At 52.1% G+C, this 25,495-nt stretch overlaps 1 protein-coding gene and 1 long non-coding RNA gene across 6 annotated transcripts in view; one reads left to right on the top strand and one right to left on the bottom strand.

The window, feature by feature from the left end:
* The window catches only part of NAV1 (neuron navigator 1), a 242,771-nt gene that overhangs the window by 140,953 nt on the left and 76,323 nt on the right, over positions 1-25,495 (top strand). For all 5 annotated transcript variants that reach the window (XM_045787682.2, XM_087857252.1, XM_045787676.2 and 2 more), the window contains 2 exons: positions 6,942-7,044; positions 11,703-12,068. In XM_045787682.2, coding sequence (XP_045643638.2) covers positions 6,942-7,044; positions 11,703-12,068 — 469 coding nt within the window. The remainder of the gene's footprint in view (positions 1-6,941; positions 7,045-11,702; positions 12,069-25,495) is intronic.
* LOC123785755 (uncharacterized) lies at positions 2,241-8,755 on the bottom strand. Its single transcript, XR_006777743.2, has 3 exons — positions 8,512-8,755; positions 6,918-6,997; positions 2,241-6,117 (listed from the first exon to the last, which is right to left on the bottom strand). It is a non-coding gene; the product is annotated as an uncharacterized LOC123785755 (long non-coding RNA).

The following is a 25,495-nucleotide window of genomic DNA, read 5'->3' as shown; positions in this document are numbered from 1 at the left end:
GCGCAACCCCCTGGGGTGGGGGGAGACCTGGAGGGCTGAGGACTCCCTGGAGGTGGGCCCCCATCGCCTCCTCTGGCTGGACTTTGAAGGTGTGTGGTAGAGGAGACAGAAGTGACGCCAAGGCCATTTGCCTCGTGGGAAACACAGCATGTCAGCCACAGATACTGGTTGTGATGTGGTGAACTCCCAAGCGTCCTCTGTGATCGTCATACTAAATATTATTGGGGAAGGTGGCCCACTGGCTAGGGCTGGAATACTTGGTGTTCGTAATGGCTTTTATTTGAACGGTATTTGACCCATGTGTACTAGGAGCCCAAGCTGACAGATTTTAGAGTTTAGAGAAGACTTGGGAGCCACCCTTGGGATCGAATAGGATCAGGAGAGATTTTTTGCTTTCTTCTTGAGAGTGGTTGAGAGAGAGAGAGAGAGTGTGTGTGTGTGTGTGTGTGTGTGTGTGAGAGAGAGAGAGAGAGGCTTGATCCTTCCTTCTCCAAGTCATTTAGTCTAGCCTGGATATCCAAGTGGATCTATCCCCAGACTGTTCCAAACAGTAATTTATGTTGTTTGTTTGTTTTTAAAGATTTATTTATTAATTTTGAGAGAGTGAGCGAGCAGGGGGAGGGGCAGAGGAAGAGGGAGAGAGAATCTCAAACAGACTCTGCTGAGCATGAATTCTCAACTCAGGGGCTTGATCCCATGACCCTGAGATCATGACCCGAGCGGAAATCAAGAGTCAGATGTTTAAGTGACCGAGCCACCAGGTGTTCCGCCGCAATTTACATTTTGATCACCCCTTCTGGTGACACATCTCAGTGCCACTCATCCCCAGCCCACAACCCAGCGAGGAGACACCCCGGGCCAGGATCGTACCTGCCTTTCACAAGCTGGGAGACATCGGGCACGCCTTCCCCCTCTCTGGGCCTGAGTGAGGTGTTGTTTCTCCCCCGTCTATAACACGAGAGGGCAGACAATTCTTCCGAGCTCTGAAATGCCGTGACTTGAAAATGTTCTCGCCCCCTGAGTCACTTCCGTTTCTCCTGTTGCTTCTCATGGAGCCTAGCCTCTCCCAGCAGAAGCCAGGGTAGAAGTCAGCAGAGAACCCAGTCCTCTGTGGCCTCTGCCCTGGGCTAAACTACTCACGTGGTTTCTGAAACATTGGTGGAAGTAATTAAGATTTTCAGCAATCAGTTATCACAGTTTACTTAATTGTCAGCTATTAATTAAAATTGTACAGAACTTGGGTGAATTTGACTGCTGGGTGATGGATCCCCTAGGGTCCCTCCTCCTCCCTGCACCTCCCTAAATCTGGGGGGTTATTACCCTGCATTGGAGGCCCCCATCCCCTCCTATATCAGACTGATGGCCAGAGAAAGCCCCCGAGGCCCAGCCTCTCCCACGGCTGAGCCGGGGTCCAGGGGAGCAGGGTTGGAGATGGAACGTCGCTATGGTGCAGGGCTGTCATCAGACCTGATGACTCAGGGATGAAGTTTTGTTTCCAGCTCTTCCACTCCCTGCCTCCAAGGACGAGGGCCTCCCCCAGCCAGAGCAAGGGCCCAGAGGAGAATGGACAGTCCACCTGAGCTGTAGACGTGAGGCTGGCACCACACCTGCCAATGAAAGAACCAAGAAGCCAGCTCCAGCCCCGCTGCGAGTGTGCGCCCTTTGCTCACCCGCCCCTTTGTACCTTCTGACAAATAAGAGCTACCATTTATAGAGCACCTACTATGTGCCAAGCACCGTGCAGAGCATTTTACGTGAATGAGCATTGTCATCCTCACCACAGCCCTCCCAGGGGGGCACCGTTATTCTCCCCATTTTACAGAGGGGAAAACTGCAGCAAGCTGAGGTACCTTGTGCAAGGGTCAGACACACCGAAAAAGGACAGTGCAGGATCTGAACTCAGGTCTTTCCAACTCTAAGAACTATGTTCTTCCTACTACACACCCTGTCCGTTCTTGCCCCAGCGTCTCCATTTCTTGGTTAGTTTCTAGTCTAGTTCAAGTTCATGGTCTTGCCTTCCTGGGGAAGCTTGTTTTCCTGATTTGCCACCAGTTGCACAGAGCTTCCTCCTGATGAACTATCCCTTCTCCAGATTAAATGACCCGTATGCAACTGCTCTCATGTCTTCCTTCCTCACTGACAGTGGAGGACAGGTCCGCATAAATCTCTCAGTGCATATGTCTGCAGACCTGCACACGTGTCATTTTTTTTTTAAAGATTTTTATTTATTTATTTGAGAGAGAGGGAGAGAGAGAGAACACAAGCAGGGCGAGCGGCAGGCAGAGGGAGAGGGAGAAGCAGGCTCCCCATGGAGCAGGGAGCCCAACATGGGGCCGGTCCCTGGACCCTGAGATCATGACCTGTGTGAAAGCAGCCACTTAACTGACTGAGCCACCCAGGCGCCCTCACACGTGTGATTCTAATGGTTTCCACAAACTACTGGCCAGACCACAAGTAGGTGTGTATGTCTGGAGGCTTGTGTAGTTCAGAGGCGCTATATTGTAGTGGAAAAACCAGGAGTTTTGGAGTCCAAAGTGCTTGGGGTCATGGCTGCTGTCTGGTGAGCATTCAGTAGTGGACGTTATTTGCATTTGTGTATGCGTGTGCCTGTATGTTTCCAGTTATTTGATGGCCAGTCCTTTAGCCCAAAGACTCATGATGAACGGTATGCTCTCTGTGGTCTTGTATAAGAGGCAACAGTGTGTAGAAACACCGTCCTACCTTGTGATGCCCAGTGCATGCTGGGAGGGTGATGTGGTTTGTGGCAGCTGTGAGTTACCATGGTGATGGCTGGCTTGGGGGAGACTCTCGCTCTCTTCTGAGCAAGAGGAGCATACACGTCCTCCCTGGTTGCTGCTTTTGCGGGGAAGGCTTGGAGCAGCAGCCTGGGACAACCTCATGAGCTCCCCCCCCATAGACCTCCTTGTCACCTCAGAGCTGCAAGAGCCCTACCTGGCCTTTGTCCAACCCTGCTGTGTGTGTGTGCGCGCATTCTTGCAGCTGGACCCTCCCTATTCTGTAGGAGTTAAGAGCGAGCATACCCAGACCCTCAGAGTGGGGCTGTGAGGGGTGTTTGGATCAGGGCATCCAACGGAGGGGACAGGTGTGCTCTGCTCCCACAGCGTGGGCCCCAGCAAGAGCAAGCCTCTAGCTGAGCCGGCCTGGAGAGTGCCTTTTTCTCATCTGCACAAAGAGGCCGCACAGGCTGGGAGTGTCCTGAGTGCATCCCACATGGAAGGACGCTGAGGAAGGGGAGGAGCTGTCAGACCATCCCTCTCTGCTGTGTCTGTGCTCCATTATGTCCCCTAGGCCTACCCCACACTCAGACTAAACATTTGACAAGACACATGGAGGTGACCTCCGAGGCACCATGACTTATCCAGTAAAACAAATCATCAAGCTTTGGGGTCATCATCACAAAATGGTGTGTGCCCCACAGACCTTCACCCCATCTCTGATCCTCCTGGGAGATAATGAGAAAGGGGTGAACCCTAGGTATGAGTTGGGGGTCAGAGAGGTGGATGGTGTGAAGGTCAAGAGTGGGCAAGGGTGAGGGGTGGGGTGAATTCTTTTGCAAATGCAACTTTATTCATGTTTTCTAGTTAAGATTTGCCTTGGGGTCATGATGTGAGCATCAAATGCCCCCGGACCTAGCCAGAGTTTCTGCAGCCTCTTGAGATCCGAGGCCTTCCCTGTATGTGCGTGTCAGTCCTCTCATCGTGGGGCTACCACTGTACCCTGAGGACAGTGTCTGTCACCCACGAATGTGGAGCACAGCCAGACTTCTCAGGAGCCAGCACCCTGAGCTGAGCCTTTGAGAAGCAGGCTGGCATGCCCAGGATGACCACCAGGGGGCAGTGCCGGGGCACGGAGGGAGCTTCGGTGGTGGGGAGGGGGGGAGCCTCCGCAAGACCCACCCAGGCCTAGGAGCAGATTGCAGATCCAGGTCACCCTCCAGCAAGTCAGGGTCTAACCCAGCTCCTCCTGTGTAGGCGCCTAGCCTACACTGCAGGGAGGCCTGGGTCGCCCCCTCGCGGGACCTCAGCCTCCCATCTCTCCTGTGACCTATGACTGGGTTGGACAGGGTCACTTCCAAGGACTCTTGTGGCTCTAATTTTCAGCAAGTCTGTGAGACTTTGGGGGTATTCCCACCCCACTCTACCGACATGGAGATGAGGTAGGGGGTAGGGTGGTCTTAGAGGGAAAAGATATAGGGGGGAGGGCACTGTGATCAGTGCAGTGAGAAGTAGGAAAGTGTCTCTCTCTCTGTCACTACTGGAGCATTAAGATCCGGGTTCCCACAACCACACCCCCATGCCCCAGGGCCAGGAGCATGAGAGAATACGAGGGGCCCTCCTGGGGCTGGCTACCCTGTGGACTAAATATTTTTCCTTAAAAAAAAAAGGACATCTTCCTAAAGGAACATATATCCATCCTTTCTTTCTTTCTTTCTTTCTTTCTTTCTTTCTTTCTTTTTTTTTTAGATTTTATTTATTCATTTATTTATCTGAGAGAGAGGGGGAGAGAGAGTGCGTGCTTAAGTGGGGGGAGGGGCAGAGAGAGGGGGAAAGAGAGAATCCCAAGCAGACTCCACACTCAGCACCAAGCCCTCCACACTCAGCACACGGGGCCCAACCCCAGGACCCTGAGACCAGGACCTGAGCTGAAACAAAGAGTGGAGCACTCAACCCAGTGAGCCACCCAGGTGCCCACATCCATTCTTTTTTTTAATGTATTTCTTGACAGATTTTGTGCGGTAGTTCTTGAAATGCTCATTGAGTGCCTACTGTGTGCTGTCCCTGTGCTTGAGAGTAACGGTGCAGAGCTGCCCTGTGATAGATCATAAGAAATAGGAGTTTCTTCCTGGGCTTGACTCTGCTCTGTGCTACATGCTAGGTGTGTGGCCTTGGGCAGTTTCGTTCATCTTTTTGAGTCTTAGTTTTCCCATCTGTAAAATGGGACAAGAGTACAAATCTCCCATAAACGTTGTGAGGATTCAACCAGCTGATAGGTGCACAGGGTTGGCACGCACACAAGTGTCTGAGTAACTCTTGGTCACCTTCCTCTTAGGGACTGCACACCCCATAGGGTTACGCACGCCTTTCCCTCGTCTCTGCCAAACCCATAGAAAGAATTGCCCTGGCCCAGGAACCCACATCTTGGCACAGTGTTCTTAGTCCCCACACGGGCCTTTGGGAACCAGGCTTTAAAAATATATGTGTATACTTTCTGATCCTGTCTGTGTTCCATGCCAAGCCCTCAGCTAAAGCCATGGAGCAGCTCATAAGGTGACATTTGCCAGGATAAATAGGCACTGGCAGCCACAGAAGTGACGACACTTCTGTGGGACAGAGCTCAGGCCCCTGGCATGGAGGCTTGCCATTTGTCCCCTCTTGCCACCAGCATGGAAGCCGAATACGTGATGCTGATCATGAGCGACCCTACCAGCAGCAGCAGCCTCCTACAAGCTCCCCCAGGGATAGGAGAGGGGAGGAGGGGACAGGAGAGGAGAGGTGCCTGGGTCAGGGTGTGGAGCTGGTTCTCAGCAAAGGTGCCGCCTGGCTCTCTGCCCGCCCTCCCCAGCGCCCCCTCGGCCGACAAGACAGAGCAGCCCCCTGCCAGCCGGCCTGAGTATATTCCTGGGGGAAGAAGTGCCTCTGAAGGGATGCAGAAATGTTCCCTTTGGCAGCAAAAAGCACCTCATGTTCCTGCTCAGTCTGTGGGTCAGGAAGGGACCAAGAGGGCAGACTGACCAGGGGAGGACCGCAGAGGGTTTTGGGATGGGCGGAAAAGGGAAGTAGCCTGAGAGTCAGGAATCTTGGGGTTTCTCCACTGCTTTGTCATCATCTCTCTGGAGGCCCCTGACTCTCCATACATTGCCTTTCAGGGAGGCCTTGGGGGATTTGATGCCATTCAGTGACTTTGGATCCCAAAGTCAAAGGTAAACCACAGGACAGGGACATGTCCTCTTCATTTTAGTGTTCTCAGGGCCTACTGAGACCTGGGATAGAGTATGTGTTTGATAAGGTTTACTGGATGGATTGATAGAAGGATGGAGAAACTTCTTTGAGTTCTTCATGCTCAGAAGCTCTTCGTCTTTTGGATGTTATTTTCACCCTGGAAAGGAGATGGGATAAATTCTGTTTGCTTTTTGCTGTTGTAGAGTCTTCTCATCTGTCCATGTTAAAATTCTGCCTGGAAACCAAAGTTGAATAAAATGACCCCTGATCATTTAGGATTCCGAGGGCGGTGGCCATACCCGTACAGTCTTCCTCACTGAGGGTCACACTGTTGCCCAGAGCTCGGTCCGTGCTTCAGAAAATGACTGCACATGTCCTCCACCTCTCTACCGGCCACCTCATTTTTAGGGGCTCTATCTGCATGATCCCCCCTGGACCCCATAGAGCAACTCCAGACATTCCCAGTCAGTGCTTGGGGCTCAGGGAGTGTGATATGCTGGAGCTGGCTCGTACCAGCTTCCCAGAGCCAACTGGTAGCATCTCTTCCTAAGCCTGCGGTCAGTGACCTCATGTTGGCAGCTTAGAAGAGCTGTGGAGGAGGATTTACACCGCAGAAACTGGCAAACGCTCCAAGGCAGGGTGTCCCCACCTGCGAGGGCCAGTTGTTATACGTTTACCAATGTATCACTGAAGATGCGGTTTGGGGCAGACATTCCAGTTGACCTCAACCACGGAAACCTTGCCTGGGAGCTCTGCTCTGAGAAGCAAGGCCTCCCAGAAATGAAGGCAGAAGAAGCAGTTCCTCAGGGGGTACCCCCTTCCAGGGTCAAGAGACATCAGGCGGTTCAAGGGCATGTGTCCAGGGTGACCAGCATGGCCTAGGGAGCAGTGTCTTGGGGACATGGTCATCTCCACTCCCTGATACCCTCAGCTCTCAGCAGAAAGTTCTCCACTCACCGAGCTTCTCTGTTCTCCTTCCAGACCCAGAGTCCCAGAGAAAGAGGACAGTGCAGAATGTCCTGGATCTTCGACAGAACCTGGAAGAGACCATGTCCAGTCTGCGAGGGTCGCAGGTGACTCACAGGTAGGTCTAAGCTGCAGAGGGGGCCACACCCTCCATTGTTCTTTCTCTCTCCCGCTCTGGAGAACAGGGCTTCAGAGCCCCATGGGCCACTGCTGCAGGGAGAGGAGAATTGGCCATCTCGGCAAAAGAGGCTTGGCTTTGCCTGGGATCTGCTGGCGCTTGAGCATGAGATTTCATTTTAAGCAATTGAGTTTGAAAAGCACTAGAGTGGGGGATGGGAAGTAGAAGCCACCCCATGACTCAGGGTGTGACCTTCCGTGTCCACTTTCCCTCCTTAGACGCCAGTCTCCTCCTTTCTTACAGATGCTATCCTTCTCCTGTCCTGAAGTTGCTGTTAGAGGATTCTAGAATTGTGCCCATCCCGACAGCTAGCATCTTTTCCCTCTTCTGTCAGCTAGGTGTCCTCTTGCCTCTTCAGCCAGTGACATGTCACCCAGATCCACGCCATGGGGGTGTGCCCCTACACCCCACCCTGCAGAGACCTTGCAGCCTCCAGCGGTGTGGGGCATTCCGCCCTCCCATGGCACCTCTCCCTGGAGCAGCACACTGGCCACGGCCTCTGCCATGACTCAGAATTTCCCCCACCGGCTCCTCGGGCTGCCCAAATGAGCTCATCCTGTCAGCTCCAAGGGGGACAGAGGGCCAGGCAGGGGGTAGAAGGAGAGGGAGCAGACAGCCAGGATTGGGAAATCATGGGGGGTGTGGAGCAGGAAGGCTGAGAGCAATTAGGTGGCCTGTCCAGTTGGACTAGAGATCGGTTCCTCCCCATCTCCTGGGGTTGGAAAATGAGAGCAAAGTTGGGACAGAAGGACAATAGGATAGGGGCTTTGCCGAGCCCAAGTGTGTGACCAAGTGATAGCCAGACCAAACTGATATACCTCCAGTGACAGAGAACTCACTAACTGTCAGTCATCTCCATGCACCGTGGGATTGCCATGACCAGAAAGTGGAACAGAAATCAGGCTTCATAGCCTTCACCCATCGGCTCTAGTTGTTCTTCTGCTTAAGAACAGCCCTCCTCCTCCTTCTGCTACTCTGCCTAGCCCTGTCCTGTTCTCCGTATTGGACACTCTCAGCCCTTTGCTCCCAAATAGCTGAGCTATTTTCAAGGCTGAATCAAAGCCTCTGCTCTGTGGGGTTAGCAGGACCCAGACTACTGAAAGGGGTGTGGTCAAGGACATCTGAGGGAAAGAGTGCATGGGGGGAGGCTCCTGGAGGCCCTGGCCCCCTTACATCTGTCCCTACCTTCCGTCCCTTACAGCCCTGAGCAGGACCCAGTGAGACAGGGGCTGGACTCAGCTGGGCTCACCAGTTCGGGGACGGAGTAGATGAAATCTTGAACATTCTCCTTCCCCTATCCACAGAATTTGTTGGAACAGCTCTCAGCACCAAAGCACACGCCAGCTCCATGCCAAAGAAGGCAGAAAGTGCTTAGTTGCTAAGGGGGTCACACCCCAAATGACTCACCCACAGGAGCAGGGGAGAAGCAGCAGCTCCCGTGTCCTGGTGCTGCTGACTCCGAGCAGCCGGCCAGTGAAGCAGGACAGCCTGAGCCCTGTTTGCTTTCTGTCCGGGCTGGAGAAGAGGGAGGCCGAAAACCTTTTGCATAAAGTTGGCTGGTTGGAGGGGGAGAGCCTCAGACCTCTGGCTTCTGTCTCCCTTTATGGAAAAGGAACCAAGAGCCCTGGGCTGGTTTTGCTGTTTACTGTGGCCCCAGAGCCACTTCCTCTCTTAGCCTTTGGTTTATATTACTCCTGTTCCACACTCTGATAGCCAAAACAACGATTCCCTGAGTTTTTAGGGCTCTTTTACTTTTTAAAGTGCTTTCCATCCATCAGCCCTTCCCTCAGCCCTGGGAGTAGGCAGGATATTGTCATATCCTCTGTGTTAGAGAAGCAGCAGCCGAGGCTGGGGAGAGGGGGTCCCTTGCCGGAGTCACACAGGCTGAGGAGGGTGGGTTCTGTATCCTGCAAGCTTCGAACCCATGCCAGGCACGGTGCTAGGCACCAAACCCCAGAACAAACACAGACTTTACCCTTGATGGGGAGCTTCCTGTCCGGTGAGCGGTTCCAGCCAGGTTAGTTTCACTCTGGAACTTAGAGGCTAACGCTGGATTCAATTCCTTTTTCAGAAAGCTTTCATTTTTGTCCTGCTTCCTCTATTTCTACTGGCTCGTTTCCCCAGCAAGGAGAGCGTCTGGGTCAGGGGGCTGGGGCTGGAGAGGAAATGAAAGTCTCCCTCTGCTCCAGGCTCACCACTCTCCCCACCCCAGAGAGAGAGAGAGAGAGAGAGAGACAGAGACAGAGAGGGGCAAGATTGAAGGGCCGGAAGCAGGACTGGAAGGCAAGAACCAACGTTTTAAGCTAGAATCCTCCCCCGCTGACTTAGAGATGTCTGGAGATGTGTTGGGGGGATAAAAAAGAGCAGCAGAACCGAGGAAGAGGCCCTTTTAGTGCAGAGAGCTAAACGGGAGTAGGCCAGGAATAGAAGGCAGGGATCTGGGTGCTCCACACAGCCCACACTGCGTGCTAATTTTGTTGCCGCAGTGTAGACTGACGACGGAAACGGGCTGTCCTGGAGCTCTGCAGCATCCTGTCACCATGGCCACCATCATCCTTTCCTTTCCCGTCCTCATCTCATTGTCACGGTCAGCTTGTTTTTATTAAACGCTTACTGCGAGCGGCCCTGGACGGAGTCCGATGACGAGAACTTCCCTGCTCTTCCACTCAGCACATCCGTCGCGGCTCTGCTCCTCATGGATTGGTTCTTGTACCTGGACCCAAGAACATGCCAGGCCCTGCACAAAGTGCTGACATACAGTGGTGATCGAGGCAGAGAGTGTCGCACGGGCCCTTGGTCTCCTTCAGGGAACTTCCGTTCGCTCCGAGGTCCACAGTAATTAGAAATAACACAGTGTGGGACGAAGCACACGCCCAACACCAAAGGAGGGTCCAGAGGGGAGAAGCTGGATGTGCGCCAGGTCAGGAAGCCCCCCAGAGGGTCAGAGGCAGCAGTCAGAAATAGCCCTGCCCAGCCAGAACGCCCCCAGCGTGTCCACAGGACTTCTGGATGGACCCCCCGCGTGCTCAGGTTCCAGGGTCTTTTGGCTTCTCCACTGCTGTTGATCGAAAAAAATCAACCCTTGGGGGCACCTGGGTGGCTCAGTCGGTTAGGCGTCTGCCTTCAGCTCAGGTCATGATGTTGGGGTCCTGGGATGGAGCCCCGCGTCTGGGGAGCCTGCTTCTCCCTCTGTCTCTGCCCCTCCCCTCTGCTTGTGCGTTCTCGCTCACTCTCTCTGTTGCTCTATCTCAAATAAATAAAATCCTTATTTAAAAAATCAACCTTGTTTTCTCAGGGTTGGTAGAGACAGTTGGGGAGGATTTTCTTTTTTTCAAGGTGCATGGCCAAAGAATAGAAAACTCAATGTCCCACTCATACCTTTACCCCCAACGTGACGAAGGAATAGACGTGCTCACAGAGTGAGGATTCCTCTGCTTGCGTAACGCCTGTGCGGCCGCGGGTTGCCTTATTAGCCACCCACCTTCCAGGCCAGCGGATCCTATATCAGGTATTCACCCCTGCTTGGCTTTAGTTAGGCCGAGCCACCGAGACCCCACCCATGGTTGATGGGGGCCGGCAGCGCTGCTGGGCTGAGTGAATGATCAGTCTCTGAGCCCGCATCCAGGCCATCTCTCCAGACAGACCCCAACTAGCCTTTCTCTCGGCAGCCACATACAGAGGGACCCTGGGGAGAAAGGCATCTCCTTCTCCAGCTCCCAGGCCCCCTCCGTGTCAGGTCACCCAGCACAAACCTGGGCATGCTTTCCTGGCCTGGCCTAGCAGGGCCTGAGGCGTGGGGCCCTGCACATCCTGTCTTCACCCTCTTGTCCATTTCTCCGTGTTCTCGCCTCTTTCCAGTTAAGGCTGCTTCTGTTCTCTGGTGAGGTTCTGCAGCTTTCTCCTGACAGCTTAGACCTTTCGCTAGTCTTACTGGGAATCGGCCGCACGTCTCAGGTGCCCAAAGCTTTGCCTCTACTCTCTGTAACCCACTCCAGACTTTGCCATCTCTGGTTGGGGAATCAACTAGCTCTGAGCTCATTAATAGAAAAGAGGTGATAGACACACCCTGAACAAATGAATGATCAAGGCCTTTGAAGCCCGGGTGACCAGTCTATCCCACTTCCTCCAAGAGATCTCATTGGACCTTTCCCATTTATTGAGCAGCTTGTGTATACCAGGCACTGCCTTAGACATTTACCTATGTGATCCTTACAACTCTGTGGAGTAGCTAATATGCTATTATCCCCATTTTACAGACGAGGAAATGGAGGCTTAGCAGGATTGATTAGTTCACCTCCAGCTCACTTACAAATAAACGGTAGAAAAGGATTAAAACCCCGCTCATATTATAAAATCTATGCGCTTAGGCAGTATATGGGATTGGTTCCCTCGCACTGACGGCCTCAGGTAACATGTACCAGGGGTGCCGTACACGGACAAGGCCTCCTGGAGGCGGTGGAGCCCACGCGGGCAGGTGCAGACAAGGTGGGAGGGGCTGGGAAGGGGGAAGGGTCGCTGGAGTGCCGTCGGCCGGCCGGGACAGGGCCCAGAGCGGCCCTGCCAGAATGAAAACCAGTGCCCTTCTGCCCTCTGCCCAGCTCCCTGGAGATGACGTGCTACGACAGTGACGACGCCAACCCTCGCAGCGTGTCCAGCCTCTCCAGCCGCTCGTCCCCCCTCTCCTGGCGCTATGGCCAGTCCAGCCCGCGGCTGCAGGCTGGGGACGCGCCCTCAGTGGGCGGGGGCTGCCGCTCGGAGGGGCCGCCCGCCTGGTACATGCACGGGGAACGGGCCCACTACTCGCACACCATGCCCATGCGCAGCCCCAGCAAGCTCAGCCACATCTCCCGCCTGGAGCTGGTCGAGTCCCTGGACTCGGACGAGGTGGACCTCAAGTCTGGCTACATGAGCGACAGCGACCTCATGGGCAAGACCATGACGGAGGACGACGACATCACTACCGGGTAAGGCCCCTTGCACCGCGGGGCAAGGGGGCGAGGGAGGGCAGGGGGAAGACCGGTGGAGGGGGATTCCTTCAGAGGGGACTGGGACTCATGACAGGAGTTGGGGTTGCTGTGCGGTGACAAGAGACAGCTGGACGGGGCGTCTGGACGCTGGTTGTGTGGCTGCCCCTGAAATTCGATGTGGTATGTTATGGGCTTTGCTGTGGTGGGTGGGGCCGCCATTGGAGGAGCTGATTGGTCAATGAAGGGACCGCCCTTCTATGGCATGCCCCGCCCTCCTCCCTGGTCTTTTGCCCTCAAAAGACTGGCTGGAAGGGCTCTGGGAAATGGGGTTAGTCCCAGTTCTGCTAATTCCGTGTGGGCCTTGGACAACCTCATCTATTATCCCCTTTGTAAAAAAGGATGAGAGTACTACCTCTGTCTACCTCCGAGCCTAATACGAAGAGAGAATGAAAACACTACTGAAACAGAAAAGTGATACTGGTGGCTCCTCTTCCCTCGCGGGGGTTCCTGGCCCCTCTGTCCCCTGCCTTCCCCCATGGCACTCAGTTTCCGCTGCTCTGGTTTCTTCTTCTGCAGACCTCCTACCAGTAATGCAACTTCCGAGCCCCTGTCCCCATCCGTTAAACCCTTCCTTCCTGTGCTTTGCCCCACAGGGACCCTCATCTTCTCTTTTCTGTCCCAGTTGGCAGGGTTGGGTTTGTGGAGCAACGTGGACATAGGTGACAGTCTGGGAAGTGAGGGAGAAGGTAGGAAGAAAGAGGTGTGGGGGGTGGGAGGGGTCCTGGCCCAACTGTTCCAAGCTGTGAGACTGAAGCGCTATAGTGGTTCTGGAACCTTCTCCAGGGCATCTTTCAGCTCACTGTTACTTCCTTTCTTCCTTCTTGGTTTGCTGGGACTTTCCAAGGGACCACACAAGTAGTGACAACACCCCTTTCCCCCTACCCCTCTCAGGGACTACCTCTTCCCAATTAAAACCCCAAGCTTCAAGAGAATGAAAAGTAGCCCCTCCTAAGAAAGGACTAAGAGCTGAGCTCCAGGCCATCCACTGTTCCCCACCCCTGGGGACAAACTTGGAGGGACTGGGCAGGGCCTGTCTGGAGCAAAACAACTGACTCATGAATGGGGTTGTTTACTGCCTCTAAAATCCCAGGGGCCGGCCCGACCTCACGCTCGGATCCGCTAGCCTGGAGCTGGGACCGGGGAAAAGCCATCCAGCTCCTCCTGTGCTCAGAGAGCTTTGCTGGTCAAAGGAGAGCCAACGAGTATGACGGGCTGCTCAGTCCAGCCCCTGTGCCGGGAAGCTGCTTCCCCGAGGAATCATCCGGTCCCTGCCCTCTGAGAGCTCCCAGTTGGATAGGGCAAAAGGAGGCACAAGCCCTGTGTGGCAAAGAGCTCTGAAAGTTCCCCATCTGTTGGCAGGACCTGAGGCCCAGCCCTCAGGGAGCTCCCAGACAGAGGGAGGTGAGAGCCAGCCCCCATGGTACACACAGTGGCCATAGCAGAAAATTTCCCAAACGTTGGAAGGCACAGGACTCCTGCCTTTGGAGAGATCCCAGTCTGAGGCAGGTGGCAGGACTTCCTAGCTGTGTGAGCTTGGGGAAGTTAGTTAACCTCTCCAGGCTTCAGTTTGTCTGTCTGCTAAATGCAGTAATAGAGCCTATCTCAGGATAATTATAAGGATTAAATAGATAAATACGTATAAAGTGCTTGGAATAATCCCTGGCTAATTGTAAATGCCCAATAAATGTTCACTTTCTTTTTCCTGTTATTGGTTATTATTATTATTAGAATGCCATTCTGAAGGAGGAGAAGGACTCCTGCTCCCGAGGGTCCCAGACTTGCCCCCAGGGACTGTGCAGTCTCATCCGAGTGCCACTCAGAATCAGCACCTGGGACAGATGTAGCGGCAGCTGGCCAATCCTGGGAACATTGATTTTGGGGGTGTGGGGGTATGGAATGCTAGGCAGAAGGGAGCCAGGAACGATGCCCTTAATCCACCCTGTAGCACCCTTTCTTTATCCCTTTCCCTCTGGACAGGGTGTGTGCTCCTGAATCAGTTAAAAAAAAAAAAAAAAAAAGCAGACTTCACTGAGGCTGGCATGGATGAGAACATTCCCTTCCTGCATATCCACCGACTGACCGTAAACCCAGGGAAGCCTGCAGTTCCTAGGGGGAGGAAAGCGTTGGCATGGCAATATCCGTACAGTGGACCCGACTCTAAACGGCGATGCTGGTTTCCAAGATGATTTCATGTGTGTTGTTTATGGGCGGTCTGCAATTAGCAGGACCTCTTAACACCTGACAGTTTCAAGGTTTCTCCGTTGTTGACTTCCCTGCCAGGACTGGGAACACACCCACCCTTCCATGTGCTAAGGAAGTCAGAGCTGAAGGGAACCCACTTATAATCCCAGTCATTTTAATGTAAACAGTCACTCCTCAATTATATGTTTTCACGGTTAAGTGTTGTGCTTTATCGTCAGAGACTGGGCACCCTTGATTCCAGCAAGACAACATGCAGACCTGGGCAGCCCCTGCTCAGCCCCCTTCTTGGCCCTCCCATCCCCACTGTGGTTTCTGTCCAGGTTTTATAATTTAGAATATGTCCTGTTTCTAAGAAAAATGTTTTCCCTATTCATGAAATGGGTAGGGCTGTTCTCTGTAGGGGTGGCCTGTAGGGCTTCCCTTCTGACCCACACAGTGACACTTCCTTGACCCCTGTCAGCCACCGCCCATTGCCATTCACTCTCCTGCCTCCCAGGAGCTCCCAGCAGGAGGCCTGCAGGAGAGCCGAAGCCTCTGCTTTCCCCCCTGGGCGACATGATCAACCACAGGCTTCCGAGGGAGCCGTGCAAGATGACAGCGATTTGGAGTGCTCTCGGTTATCCGCTGGGGGAGCAGCCCCTTGGGGGCTTTTCCCCAGGCCAGCATTCAGTCCCACATCCTCTCCGCTCCATCCAAACCCCAGGCCTTCCCTGGCTTGCCAGTCTGGGCGCTCAGGGAAGGCAAATTCTTTCAAACGGAAGCTCAGCAAACGAGAATGAGGAAGGTGAATTTGCTGCCGAAAGAATCCTATTTTTAAAAATTACAGTTTTTACGAAGTTGTGGTAAAATACTATATACGGTTAGTACGTCAACCATTTTTTAGAGCGGAGCCCAGTGGCATGAAGCGCATTCACAGGGGTGTGTAACCAGGACCGCCATCCGTCTCCAGAACTTTTTCCATCTTCCCAAACTGAAACTCTGTCCCCATTGAACGCTAACTCGTCACTTCCCCTCCCCCCAGCCCCTGGCAACCACCACCCCTCTCAGTGACCCTGACTGCTCTAGGTGCCTCACATAGGTAGAATCGTGCAGTATGTGTCCTGCTGGGACTGGCTTGTTTCACCTGGCGTAATGCCCTCAAGGGTCATTTCTGTGTAGCGCGTACCAGAATTTCCTTCCTTTTTAAGGCTGAATAATATTTTAATGTATGGATATACCACATTTTGTTTATGGTTGTTTCCACTTTTTGGCTTTTGTAAATAATCCTGCCTTTGATCATGGGTGAGCAAATATCTGTTCGAGCCCTTGCTTTCCATTCTCTGGGGCTATATGCCGGGTGGAATTTTCGGATCATGTAAGGTCACATGTGATCGCATATAGTTACTCTATTTTTAATTTTTCGAGGAACCTCTCTACTGTTTCCCGCAGGGCCATACCGTTTTACATTTCCACCAGCGGTGCATGAGGGGTACAATTTCCCCACCTCCTTGCCAACACAGAAAATTTTCTGATTGTTTGGGTTTTTAATAACAGCCAACCTAATGAGTGTGAAGTGGTTTCTCATTGTGGTTTTGATTTGTGTTTCCCTGACGAGTAGCAGTGTGGAACATCTTTTCATGTGTCTATTGGCCGTTTGTATTGTCTTCTTTGGAAAAATGTCTATTCAAGTCCTTTGCCCATTTTCCAATTGTGTCGTGTTGTCGTTGTTGAGTTGTAGGAGTTCTTTATATATTCTGGTTATTAATCTCTTCTCAGACACATGATTTGCAGATATTTTCTCCCGTCCTGTGGGGTGCCTTTCCATTCTGTTATTAGTGTCCTTTGAGCACAAAAGGTTTTCATTTCAATGAAAATGAAAGTCAGTGCCAAATCCAATGTCATGAACCTTTTCCCTTGTGTTTTCTTCTAAGAGTTTTATAGCTAATGGGTCTTTTTAAAAATATGGATTCCAAATCTCATTCCGGACCTACCAAGGTAGATTGTCGGCTAGTCAGGAAGCCATATTTTTCTAAAGCTTCTCAGTGGTTTTGGACTAGTGTATCTTCCCATAAAGGACAAGAAGCTTCTTTATAGCACTCCTGACGGCTGCTCTTTCAGGTTTGCCTTGTGTAGATGGTGAGCTTATTCTGTTTCAAACTGAACAAAATTATGGGAAAGTTTCTAAATATTCACCTGAAATCTGCTTCCCTTCTGCCTGTTGATTCAAATGCTGCCGTCCAGGCAAAACGGAATAAGTGTAAATCTCCATTCAGATATTTCAGCATGTTCTTAATGATTGCTCACATGGTCTCTGCTCCAGACCAAAAAAAAGTGCCCAGCTTATTTCATTATTTTCTGGAATGACCCAGTTTTCCAGGTCCTGATTATCCCGGTCACCCTCCCCTGGAAGCTCTCAAGTTGTCAGTGATCCTCTTAAAATTTGGCACGTAGACCAGTCACCGCCTGACACTAGTCCTGCCAGGGTAATCTCCAAAGCATGACACTACAGACAACTTCAAGTTGGCTGTGGACTGTCCTAGATGACAGTTTGCGAGACATTTTTACCTCTTGAAAAGAGAACAGGAATTTGTTTTTCTAAAAATAGGAAGGTCTGGAATTTAATCTAAGTAAGAAGATAAGTTCCACAGCCATCTGTCCTTCCCGTCCCTGGCACCCAGAGTTGGAGTGGGAGGGGAGTAAAGATGGGCTCCCGTGCAGAGGTAAATAGAGGCACTGGGCATAGGGAGCAGGTGTGCCCAGAGAGGAAGGAGGCCTTCCCTACTTGAACTTGGATTTCCCTCTCGATGTCTCCATTTCTGCCCACGTGAACAGCAGCTGGGCCGGGCTGTGTCGGAGCTGTGCGGCTGTAAGGAGCAGGAACCCCAGGCCGAGCGGGCAGCAGGGTACCGCCATGTTGTACACCTCCAGTGGGCGCCATTCGCATGGTATAGAGTTGTGTCATCGGCAGCCCTGGCAGGACTGCTGTCCAGCGACCTGTGCCAAAGGCCGCAGAGCCTTGGACAGAGCCTGCAGGCCCCATCTTGAAAGAGCACTGCCGGTGTGTGTCGGAGAGACAACGGGATTTCTTGGCGACTGTCTGCCATGCCCTGTGTCTCTCCTCAGGTGGTTTCCTGCTCCATGTGTGTGGCTGGATGTTCCAGGCTTCTTGTTCCCTCCTCGCCTCCCCTCCCTTCCCCAGCCTGTCCTCTTGAACTGTGCTTGGGGGCTCAGAACAGATGGGATTCGTTTCCTTCTTGGCTCTGAAGTGTCCTGACGTTGAAAAATGTCAACTAAAATAAACTGTAGGCCCCTGCCTTCTCCCAGGCTGGCTTTCTGCTCCCAGAGGCCGTGAGCCCAAGCCTTAAAGGGACACCTCCCAGCCTCGCGAAGCTGGCCTCAGCCTCTGTCTTCAGCCCCCCTCCCAAGAAGGAGCCTCATTTGTTGCTCTCCAGTTTGGCGGATACCTGACCGGTAAACCCCAAATGCCCAACCCCACCACCTTCAGTGACAAGAATTCTCTTGGAATGGGCACTGGGTTTGTAGGGTTTGTGCAAAGAGGAGAGAATCTTTTTTAATTTGAATGGATGATGTGGGTGGGGGAGTCTTCTTCTCCCTTTATCTCCTGTTTCCTGGCAGTTCTTTAGGTATCCCACCTCTTGGGCAGCTGGCCCAGGCCTGGCTTTTGCCCTTGGAACACAAGGATTAGGGCAGAGGGCAGTAGGGGATCACTCAGGGGGAAAACCCAGCATTCAAGCTCAAGAAGGAACTCAGTTTCTGTCCTCAATTAAAGGGCTTCAAATCTAAAAGGGAGGTAGGATGCCTCCTGGGTCAGTGGTGAAAGAAGTGATGCGTAGTTGAAGGAGACAATGGTTGTTGCCATTTCGGGGATAACATCTATACAGGGTTGACCCACAGATTCTTACAGGCAGCCTTGGTTGATACTTCTCTGCGGTGCAGGGGAAGGAGCATCTGGAGCTCTGGAGTTCCACCTGAAGCTCCCCTCTAGCTTGCTGTGTGGCCCTGAGCAAGTCGCCTAGCCTCTCTGACTCTTAGTTTGTTCATTTGTAAAAAGGTAACCATTTTTGCCTTGTGAGGTTCAAGTGCAAAAGAACAAGTGGGAGTGCTTTGAAACGTCTGAAGAGCTGTCCGTTTGAAATATATTATTTGGATCTCAACTTAACGTTCTGTTCCTTTAGCTGATGGCCTGTTCATTAGGAGCTGTTAGAGTATCCAAATAAGATTTCTCCAGCTTGGCAGATGAGTTCACTGAATTTGGGCTTCGACTTCTTTTGTAAAGGATGTTCTTGTTTTGTTTTTCAACGCCATCTTGACATTCTTTTAGTCCTGTGGTCTGCAGATCAACCACCAGACCTCTGCGGACGGGCTTATCCACATGGGCTTAGCACCGTACCGGGGCGGTGGAGTGGAGTGGCGTAGAGGGAAGGCTTGCAGCTCCTGGGTCTGAGTCCTGGCTCTTCTCATTGGCTGTGTGGGTTGGGGTGAGCGCTTAGTCTTCCCCTGCATCAGTTTCCTTAGTTGAAAACCATGGACAGTAATGGGACCTACTCTGGGAGACAGATGTGAGGATTAAATTAGTTAATATGTTTATGTATCATAAGTGTTTACAAATGCTAGGTCTTGCTTGTTAGCCCCTTGATGGCAGGCACTCACAAAGGGATGGGCCTAAGCCGTCACAGGCACATTCGAAATGATGATGCGGTATTTGGAAAAGTGCTTGTTAACCTTCATGCTTCAAAATCAGAAACATTCAAAAATGTTTCTGATCCTCGCTGGAGGCTGACAAACTAAGTGGCTTGCTGAGCAAGGTGGAGACGTTCTGACCCAGGGACACCTGCTCGCGCAATGCTCTCTGGTGGCAAGTGGCACCCATCTGTGAATGGGGGATCCGGGCCCCAGGTAGTTATGCAGGAGAGCTGAGCTGATTGCACGCATGATCACACAGTCGGACACGGCCCCTTTCCCAGCATGACCTGCTAACTGGCTGTCACCCGCGCTCAAACATATGTTTATTGTCTATGAGGAGTGTCTTGTGCTGAGGTCCCCAGAAGGAGACCTTGAGACAAGTGGTTTATTTGGGTGCAGGTGGTTTATTTGGGAGATGATTCTAGAAAGCACTGATGGGAAGCGGAAGTGAGTCAGGGAAGAGAAAGGAAGCCAGTGCAGGATATGTTTACAGGCAGGTTACTGCTGTGGGCGGCTGGCCCTTAGGGGTTTCTGGGGGATTACATGGAACACTCCTCAGAGCTGTGCCACGCAGTGGGCAAGGAGCCTGGATATTTACCTTTCAACTGCCAGTTATGGTGAGCTGCAGGCAACTCCAAGGGGCATTGCATCCTGGCTTTTCTGGCACACTCCACATAGGCTGAGAGAAATCCCTCAGGGTGAGAGGCACAGGTGCTCTGAGACACAGGTGCAGTAGTGTTCTTTTTTTTTTTTTTTTTAAGATTTTATTTATTTGACAGAGAGACAGAGAGCACAAGCTGGGGGAGCGGCAGGCAGAGGCAGAGGGAGAAGCAGGCTTTCCGCCCAGTGGGGAGCCAGAGGCAGGGCTCGATCCCAGGACCCCGGGATCATGACCTGAGCGGAAGGCTGCCTCTTAACCAACTGAGCCACCCAGGCGCCCCAGTGTTCTGTTAACATCTGCGGAACGGTGACTGCAGAGTGGGTGGGACACAAACGACATTGATTATAAAGAGGGAAGTTGAGAGGAAAGGAAAAGAAGGAGGGTGTGGAGTCTGATTCCTGGGTCAGGATGGAAGAAAAGTGTGGCTTCAGAGAGCTCCTGGCTCTTGAAACACCCCTTAATTCTTCAGACAGAATAGTGTTAGCACTGAACAGTCTGTGTGGGGTTAACTTGGATCACAGTGTCTGCTCAGACCCAGCAGGGTTGATGGAAGATTGGAGCGAGCCAGGTATTCCAGAGGGGCCGCTGGATGTGTGCTAGTTGCCATGACAACTGATGCAGCCTGAGGCATGGCCCCTCCTCTGCTGTGTCCTAGTAACCTACAATTGAGCTGCTGGGGTTTTCACTGAGTTTGATGACATACAATTTGGTCGACAATCGGGATGGATAAGGGGTTGAGGAAGCTGCTGAGATGGGTTCGTCTTTCCCCCTGCAGCCCTGCCCACCTGCCTGTCCACTTGTCTCTCCTCTTTAATAGTCAGCTCCCTCCTCCTTTTCCCACCAACCTTATATTCTGTGATAAGCCAGCTGGGCTCAAGCAATGCCTGGAAATTCCATGCAATCTGATATTACAGAAAGAGCATAAGTCTGGAAGTGTGATAGGCCTGAGTTTGGATCTGAGCTCTGAGGCTTTGGGAAAGCTGTGAGTCCAGTCTAGTGGGAATAGTTATATGGGAATAGGATTCCTAGAAGGATGTTATGGAATATATTGCATTAATATACTAGGTATGCAGCAGTAAATGTTACCTTCCTCCCTTCTCTGCTTGGCTTCTAGAAAATTAAAGCAATAAAGGCCCTAAGGCCCAACTATAGAACAGAACTTTTCCACCGGGGTGGTGATACACAGTTGCCCACTCATCTGCTACATCCCCTCCTTCCAGGCAGCCTTCTCTAATCCATCCCATTGCACTGTGATTGCTCTCTGACTCTGGATTCTTGGAACTTGTGCATGTAACTTATACTGCAGTAACTTGTGCTTTTTAAATTCTCTAACAATTACATAGCGAGTATGGTTTACAAGACACTAATATCTTGTTATTTCATTTAATCTCAACTCTGAGTTAGCTATTCTTTCCCCCAATTTGCAAGTGAGGAAGTTGGAACTTGGCTTGCCAGGGTCACGTAACTTAAAAATGGCCGCCCCAAGCAAAACCCAGGCCTTCTGGCTCCCATGTCCTGTGCTCTTTTTGGTAAACCCACTGTCTCGCTGGTATACCATGAAGCCTTTTCCCTCCGTGTGCAGCCCATGTGCTCCCTAAGCCTGGGAGAATTTCTGGGGCAGGGATCACATGCCTTCCATTGGAATAGGAGCCTCCCGAGGACAGAGACCCTATTTTCTGTTTTTTTCCTCAGGTCATGCTATTGACTGGCCAGTGAATCATCGTTAGAGAACCCCATGTGGGATGCCCCTATGTGACCTCTCTGTCTTCCAGGATAGCATCTTCTTTGGAGAGCCACAAAGTAGCCACAGCGAGGAGCTTAGGACCACAGGCAGAAGGAGCAGCCCAAGCCTCTGTGAATACAAGTCCTTGTTGACTCTGGCTCAAAGGCTGTCCCAGTATGTCCATGAGGGGCCAGCTCTGGCCTCTGGGCTATCAAATGTCTCTGGCCAGCCGGCAAAAGACCATTCACTGCAGCTAAGAAAGGCCAGCAGGCTAGGCAGTCAGGCTTACCCACTGAGCTTCCATGGGGGTGCCCTAAAGAGTCTGCAGGACTGGATTGTTCTTGCCTGTATGTTGGGGCGACGATGGGCCAAGCGCAGGCAGATGTATACGAGTCTGCATTTTGAAAAACAGGCGGAAAGAAAGAGTCAGGCCCAGAGAGACCCAAGGCGCGTAGCTACAGAAGAGACAGATCAGCAGTCACTGGCTGTGCAAGACAGGGTCGTGGGGAGACAAGGTAGGAGAGGCCGATGCTGGGGCACGTGCCGTAGATCGCCAGAGCCAGAGCGGCGCATTCGTTATGTGCACGCCAAGGAGGGGAGTGAGAGACAGACAGACACTGTGTGAGACCCATCCGAACACGTGTGTGAGGCGGCTGGGTACAAAGAGGCTGTGTGTTGTGCACTAATGCTAGTGGGGGTGGGGGGGTGCAAGGCTGCCGATGGCAGTGGGGTGTTTAGCAACCGGACGGGCACAGAGGGTGTCTGGGAGGTGGAAGGAATCTTCCAGAGAGGAGTGGATGACCCTGCGCTCAACTGGGGGCCTGATCCAGAGCAGGGCGAGCCATTCTCACCAGCCTGCCCTTTCTGCTCCCCTTGGCCAGCTGGTATTAAAAGGGGTCTGTCCTGTGCCCTGTCCCTTCTTTCGTGGATGGCATCTGAAGCTGAAGAGACAGGGGCACGTCTCCAGCCTCGATCCTTCCTCTTTTCCTGACTGCCCACTCTCTTCCAGGCCTGCTTCTCCTTGGTCACCTTTCTCAGTGTCTTGGCCATCCTTCACTTCAGTGTCTGGCTTCTGTCTTGGCTCCTGTGGGTTTGATGACAAGGGGCCATTCAGGAATGACACCGTCTACATGTACCCGGCCATGTAGCCGGGCTCGTGGCCGGGCTGGGGTGGTAGGACTTCTAGCAGTACGGGCTCCCAGGGCTGCTGACATTCTGCCGAGTGTTAATAGAAGAGGAGGGACGGAGCTTATCATCTGCCTGTCGCCATCCCTTTCTGAGCCAGCTGCCCCATGCCCTTGCTGGAGTGAACCTTCCTCAGAGGATCCCTGTTTTCTGGATGTAGCCGAAGCAAAAAGCTCCTTGTGTGAGGCTCCTAGCTAAGAGATCCTGCCCTTCCCAGCTCTGAGCAGGTGCCCCTGAAGTCTGGGAGACAGCGGCTATATGGGCTCTTAGGTCTCCATCAGTCCCTGTGGTTAGTTTTCTGTTCTTCGGAGGCAGGTTGGCAATGTCAATGGACCATTCTGGAATCCAGATGACTTGGACTTAATTGTCATGTCTGCCACTCACCACCTGCATGACTTTGGATAAGTTGCTTAGCCTCTTTGTGCTTCATCTCATTGTCTGAAAGATGACAATATCCACTTTGTGGTATTTATTCATATATTTAATAAATATTAGTAGAGCACCTACTATATAAGATATTTGGGGGTACAGCGAGAGGACAAAAATAGACATTATTCTTAAAATCATATATAAAAATGGTGACAGACAAATAAATAATTAGTAGATTATATGGCGCTGTGTGCCATGAGGAAAATAAAGCAGGGTAAGGGGCAGAGAGTGACGGGGAGGGGGCTCTTTGAGTTCCGGAGGTCAGGGAAGGCTTCTCTGGCAAACTAAGCACAAACGAGCATATGCAAAGGCCCTGAGGCAAGAATGGGCACATGCTCAAGGAACTGCAAGGAGGTCAGAGTGGCTGATGCAGCATAAACAAGGGGGAGAGTAGTCAGAAATGAGATCAGAAGGTAGCCAGGGGCCAGGTAATAAAGGGTCTTATATATCAGGGTGAGGACTTTGGCTTTTCTTATAGCCAAACCCAGAAGTTTTCAGGGAGAGGAGTGATGAGGTCTGACATGTTTATTAAAGGGCCTTGCCTGGCTACTATGAGAAGAATAGCCACAGGGAAACCAGGGACAATGGAAAGGAAGGTACTAGAATTATCTAGGCAAGAGAAGGTGATGGCTTGGACCAGGGAGAGGGGCGTGGCTGGGGACATGGTGAGAAGGGCTTTGAGGATAAGAGGGATGGCACATTTACAGTGTCTTCTCAAATCGTATGAGATTTTATTCCTATTTCTGCCCAGAGATTAGAGCTCCAACTCAGTAATGGAGAACCTGGGGCAGTGGGTGGTCTGGTTGTTCTGAAGTGATTGCTTCTGGCCACGGATCTGAACTGGAGGGCTTATAGACGTGTGCAGACACACACACACACACACACACACACACACACACACACACACATACATGCACACATCTGCCCAGGGAGGCTGGCTGAGGGTCCGTAGGGTCCCGTTGGAGAGGCAGCTTCTGTCCTGTCCCCCATTCCCCCCATCGTCCTATCTGTCCTGTGTTCTCAGAACCACACAGTGACTCTGAGGTTTGGGACGATGGCAGGGGGATATTAAGCTAGGACTGCTGAAACAGTAGCTCACTGTATAAGATCTGGTGGGGTGCTTCCTCTCTGCTGCCTCTCCCAGCTGTGGGGTGGTGAGAAAGGCAGGTTTCCTCAGAGGTCATGTAAATATTTGCAGAGCAGTAACACAGCTGGGCGCGGGACCCACTCCTCTAGCTGGCTCATGTGCTGCTCCAGAGAATTCTCAGCTGGGTCAGTGCTGGACTTCGGGACACTCTGCTGTGTATCTGCTGACTCCAGTGACCCCGATCCAAACTCTCCCCCACCTACCCTCTGAACCTTTTGGTCTGAGCGTCAGGCTGGCCCAGGGAGGGAGTTGGTAAGAAGTGTGAGCACTGGCCACTAGAAAGAACACTGCCTTGGGCATCAGGAAGCCCAGGTTCTATGGGAGAACCTCGAGGAAGTCATTTACTTTTCTGAGCCCTACTTTCCTCCTTTGTGAAAAGAAGGGACTTGAAACCGAGGAGCTGTACGTATGTTTTCGGCTTGACATTCTGGATTATCTGACCACGTAAAGTGGATCTGTCCCAGGCTACCTGGCATATCCTCCAGGAAGGGCCTGGAAGTTGGTGAGGGAAGGTACAGCCTTAGTAGGTCAAGAGCAGAGAGAAGCTCACCAGGGTAATGCACAAGGAGCTCTTGAAAACTCAGGCCTCCTGAGAAGACAAGAAATCCGTGGGATAAAATCCATTTCTTTTCTTTTCTTTTCCTTTCCTTTCTTCTCTTCTCTTTTCTTTTCTTTTCTTTCTTTCTTTCTTTCAAGGTTTTATTTATTCATTTGATAGAGAGAGAGAGAGAGAGAACCAAGCAGGGGGGAGGGGCAGAGGGAGAAGCAGACTCCCCACTGAGCAGGGAGCCCCATGCAGGCTCGATCCCAGGACCCCTGGATCATGACCGAAGCTGAAGGCAGACACTTAACTGACTGAGCCACTCAGGTGACCCAGTAAAATTCGTTTCTAATAGAGGATGACCCCTAGCCTGGGACTATTGCCATCATGGCTTCCATACTTGTGGCCAAACTACTTGAGGCCACTCTCGTAACCTTTAATGTTCTAAAGCAAGCACAGTCACCACCTGCCTCAGCTTAGGGCATCAGGTTGTTGGTAAATAAAATCAGAGTCGTGAAAGTGCTACCACGGAGACTGGCAATGATTTTTATAGATGGTTCTATCAAGGTCCCAACGGATGATTTCCCCAGGAGTGACCGGGGTCATTGGGGGATCTGGAAGTATGTTTGAAACGCTGGCGTTAGAGATGTGGCCGGGTCATTCTCCATGGAGAGCATAGGGGTCCCACCTCAGTGCAGCCACAGGGTTCCTTCACCAGGGTCCTCCCCCAGGTCCTTTCCCCTGTCCCTGCATTCTGGTTTAATTCTCTCTCTTTCTTATCCCCTCTCTTTAC

This window comes from Ursus americanus, chromosome 2 (genome assembly GCF_024610735.1).
Source record: "Ursus americanus isolate L20-20 chromosome 2, mUrsAme1.1.p, whole genome shotgun sequence".
NCBI classification, from domain to species: domain Eukaryota; kingdom Metazoa; phylum Chordata; class Mammalia; order Carnivora; family Ursidae; genus Ursus; species Ursus americanus.
Note: the sequence above shows the minus strand (reverse complement) of the source record. Positions and strands in the feature narration are given on the sequence as shown.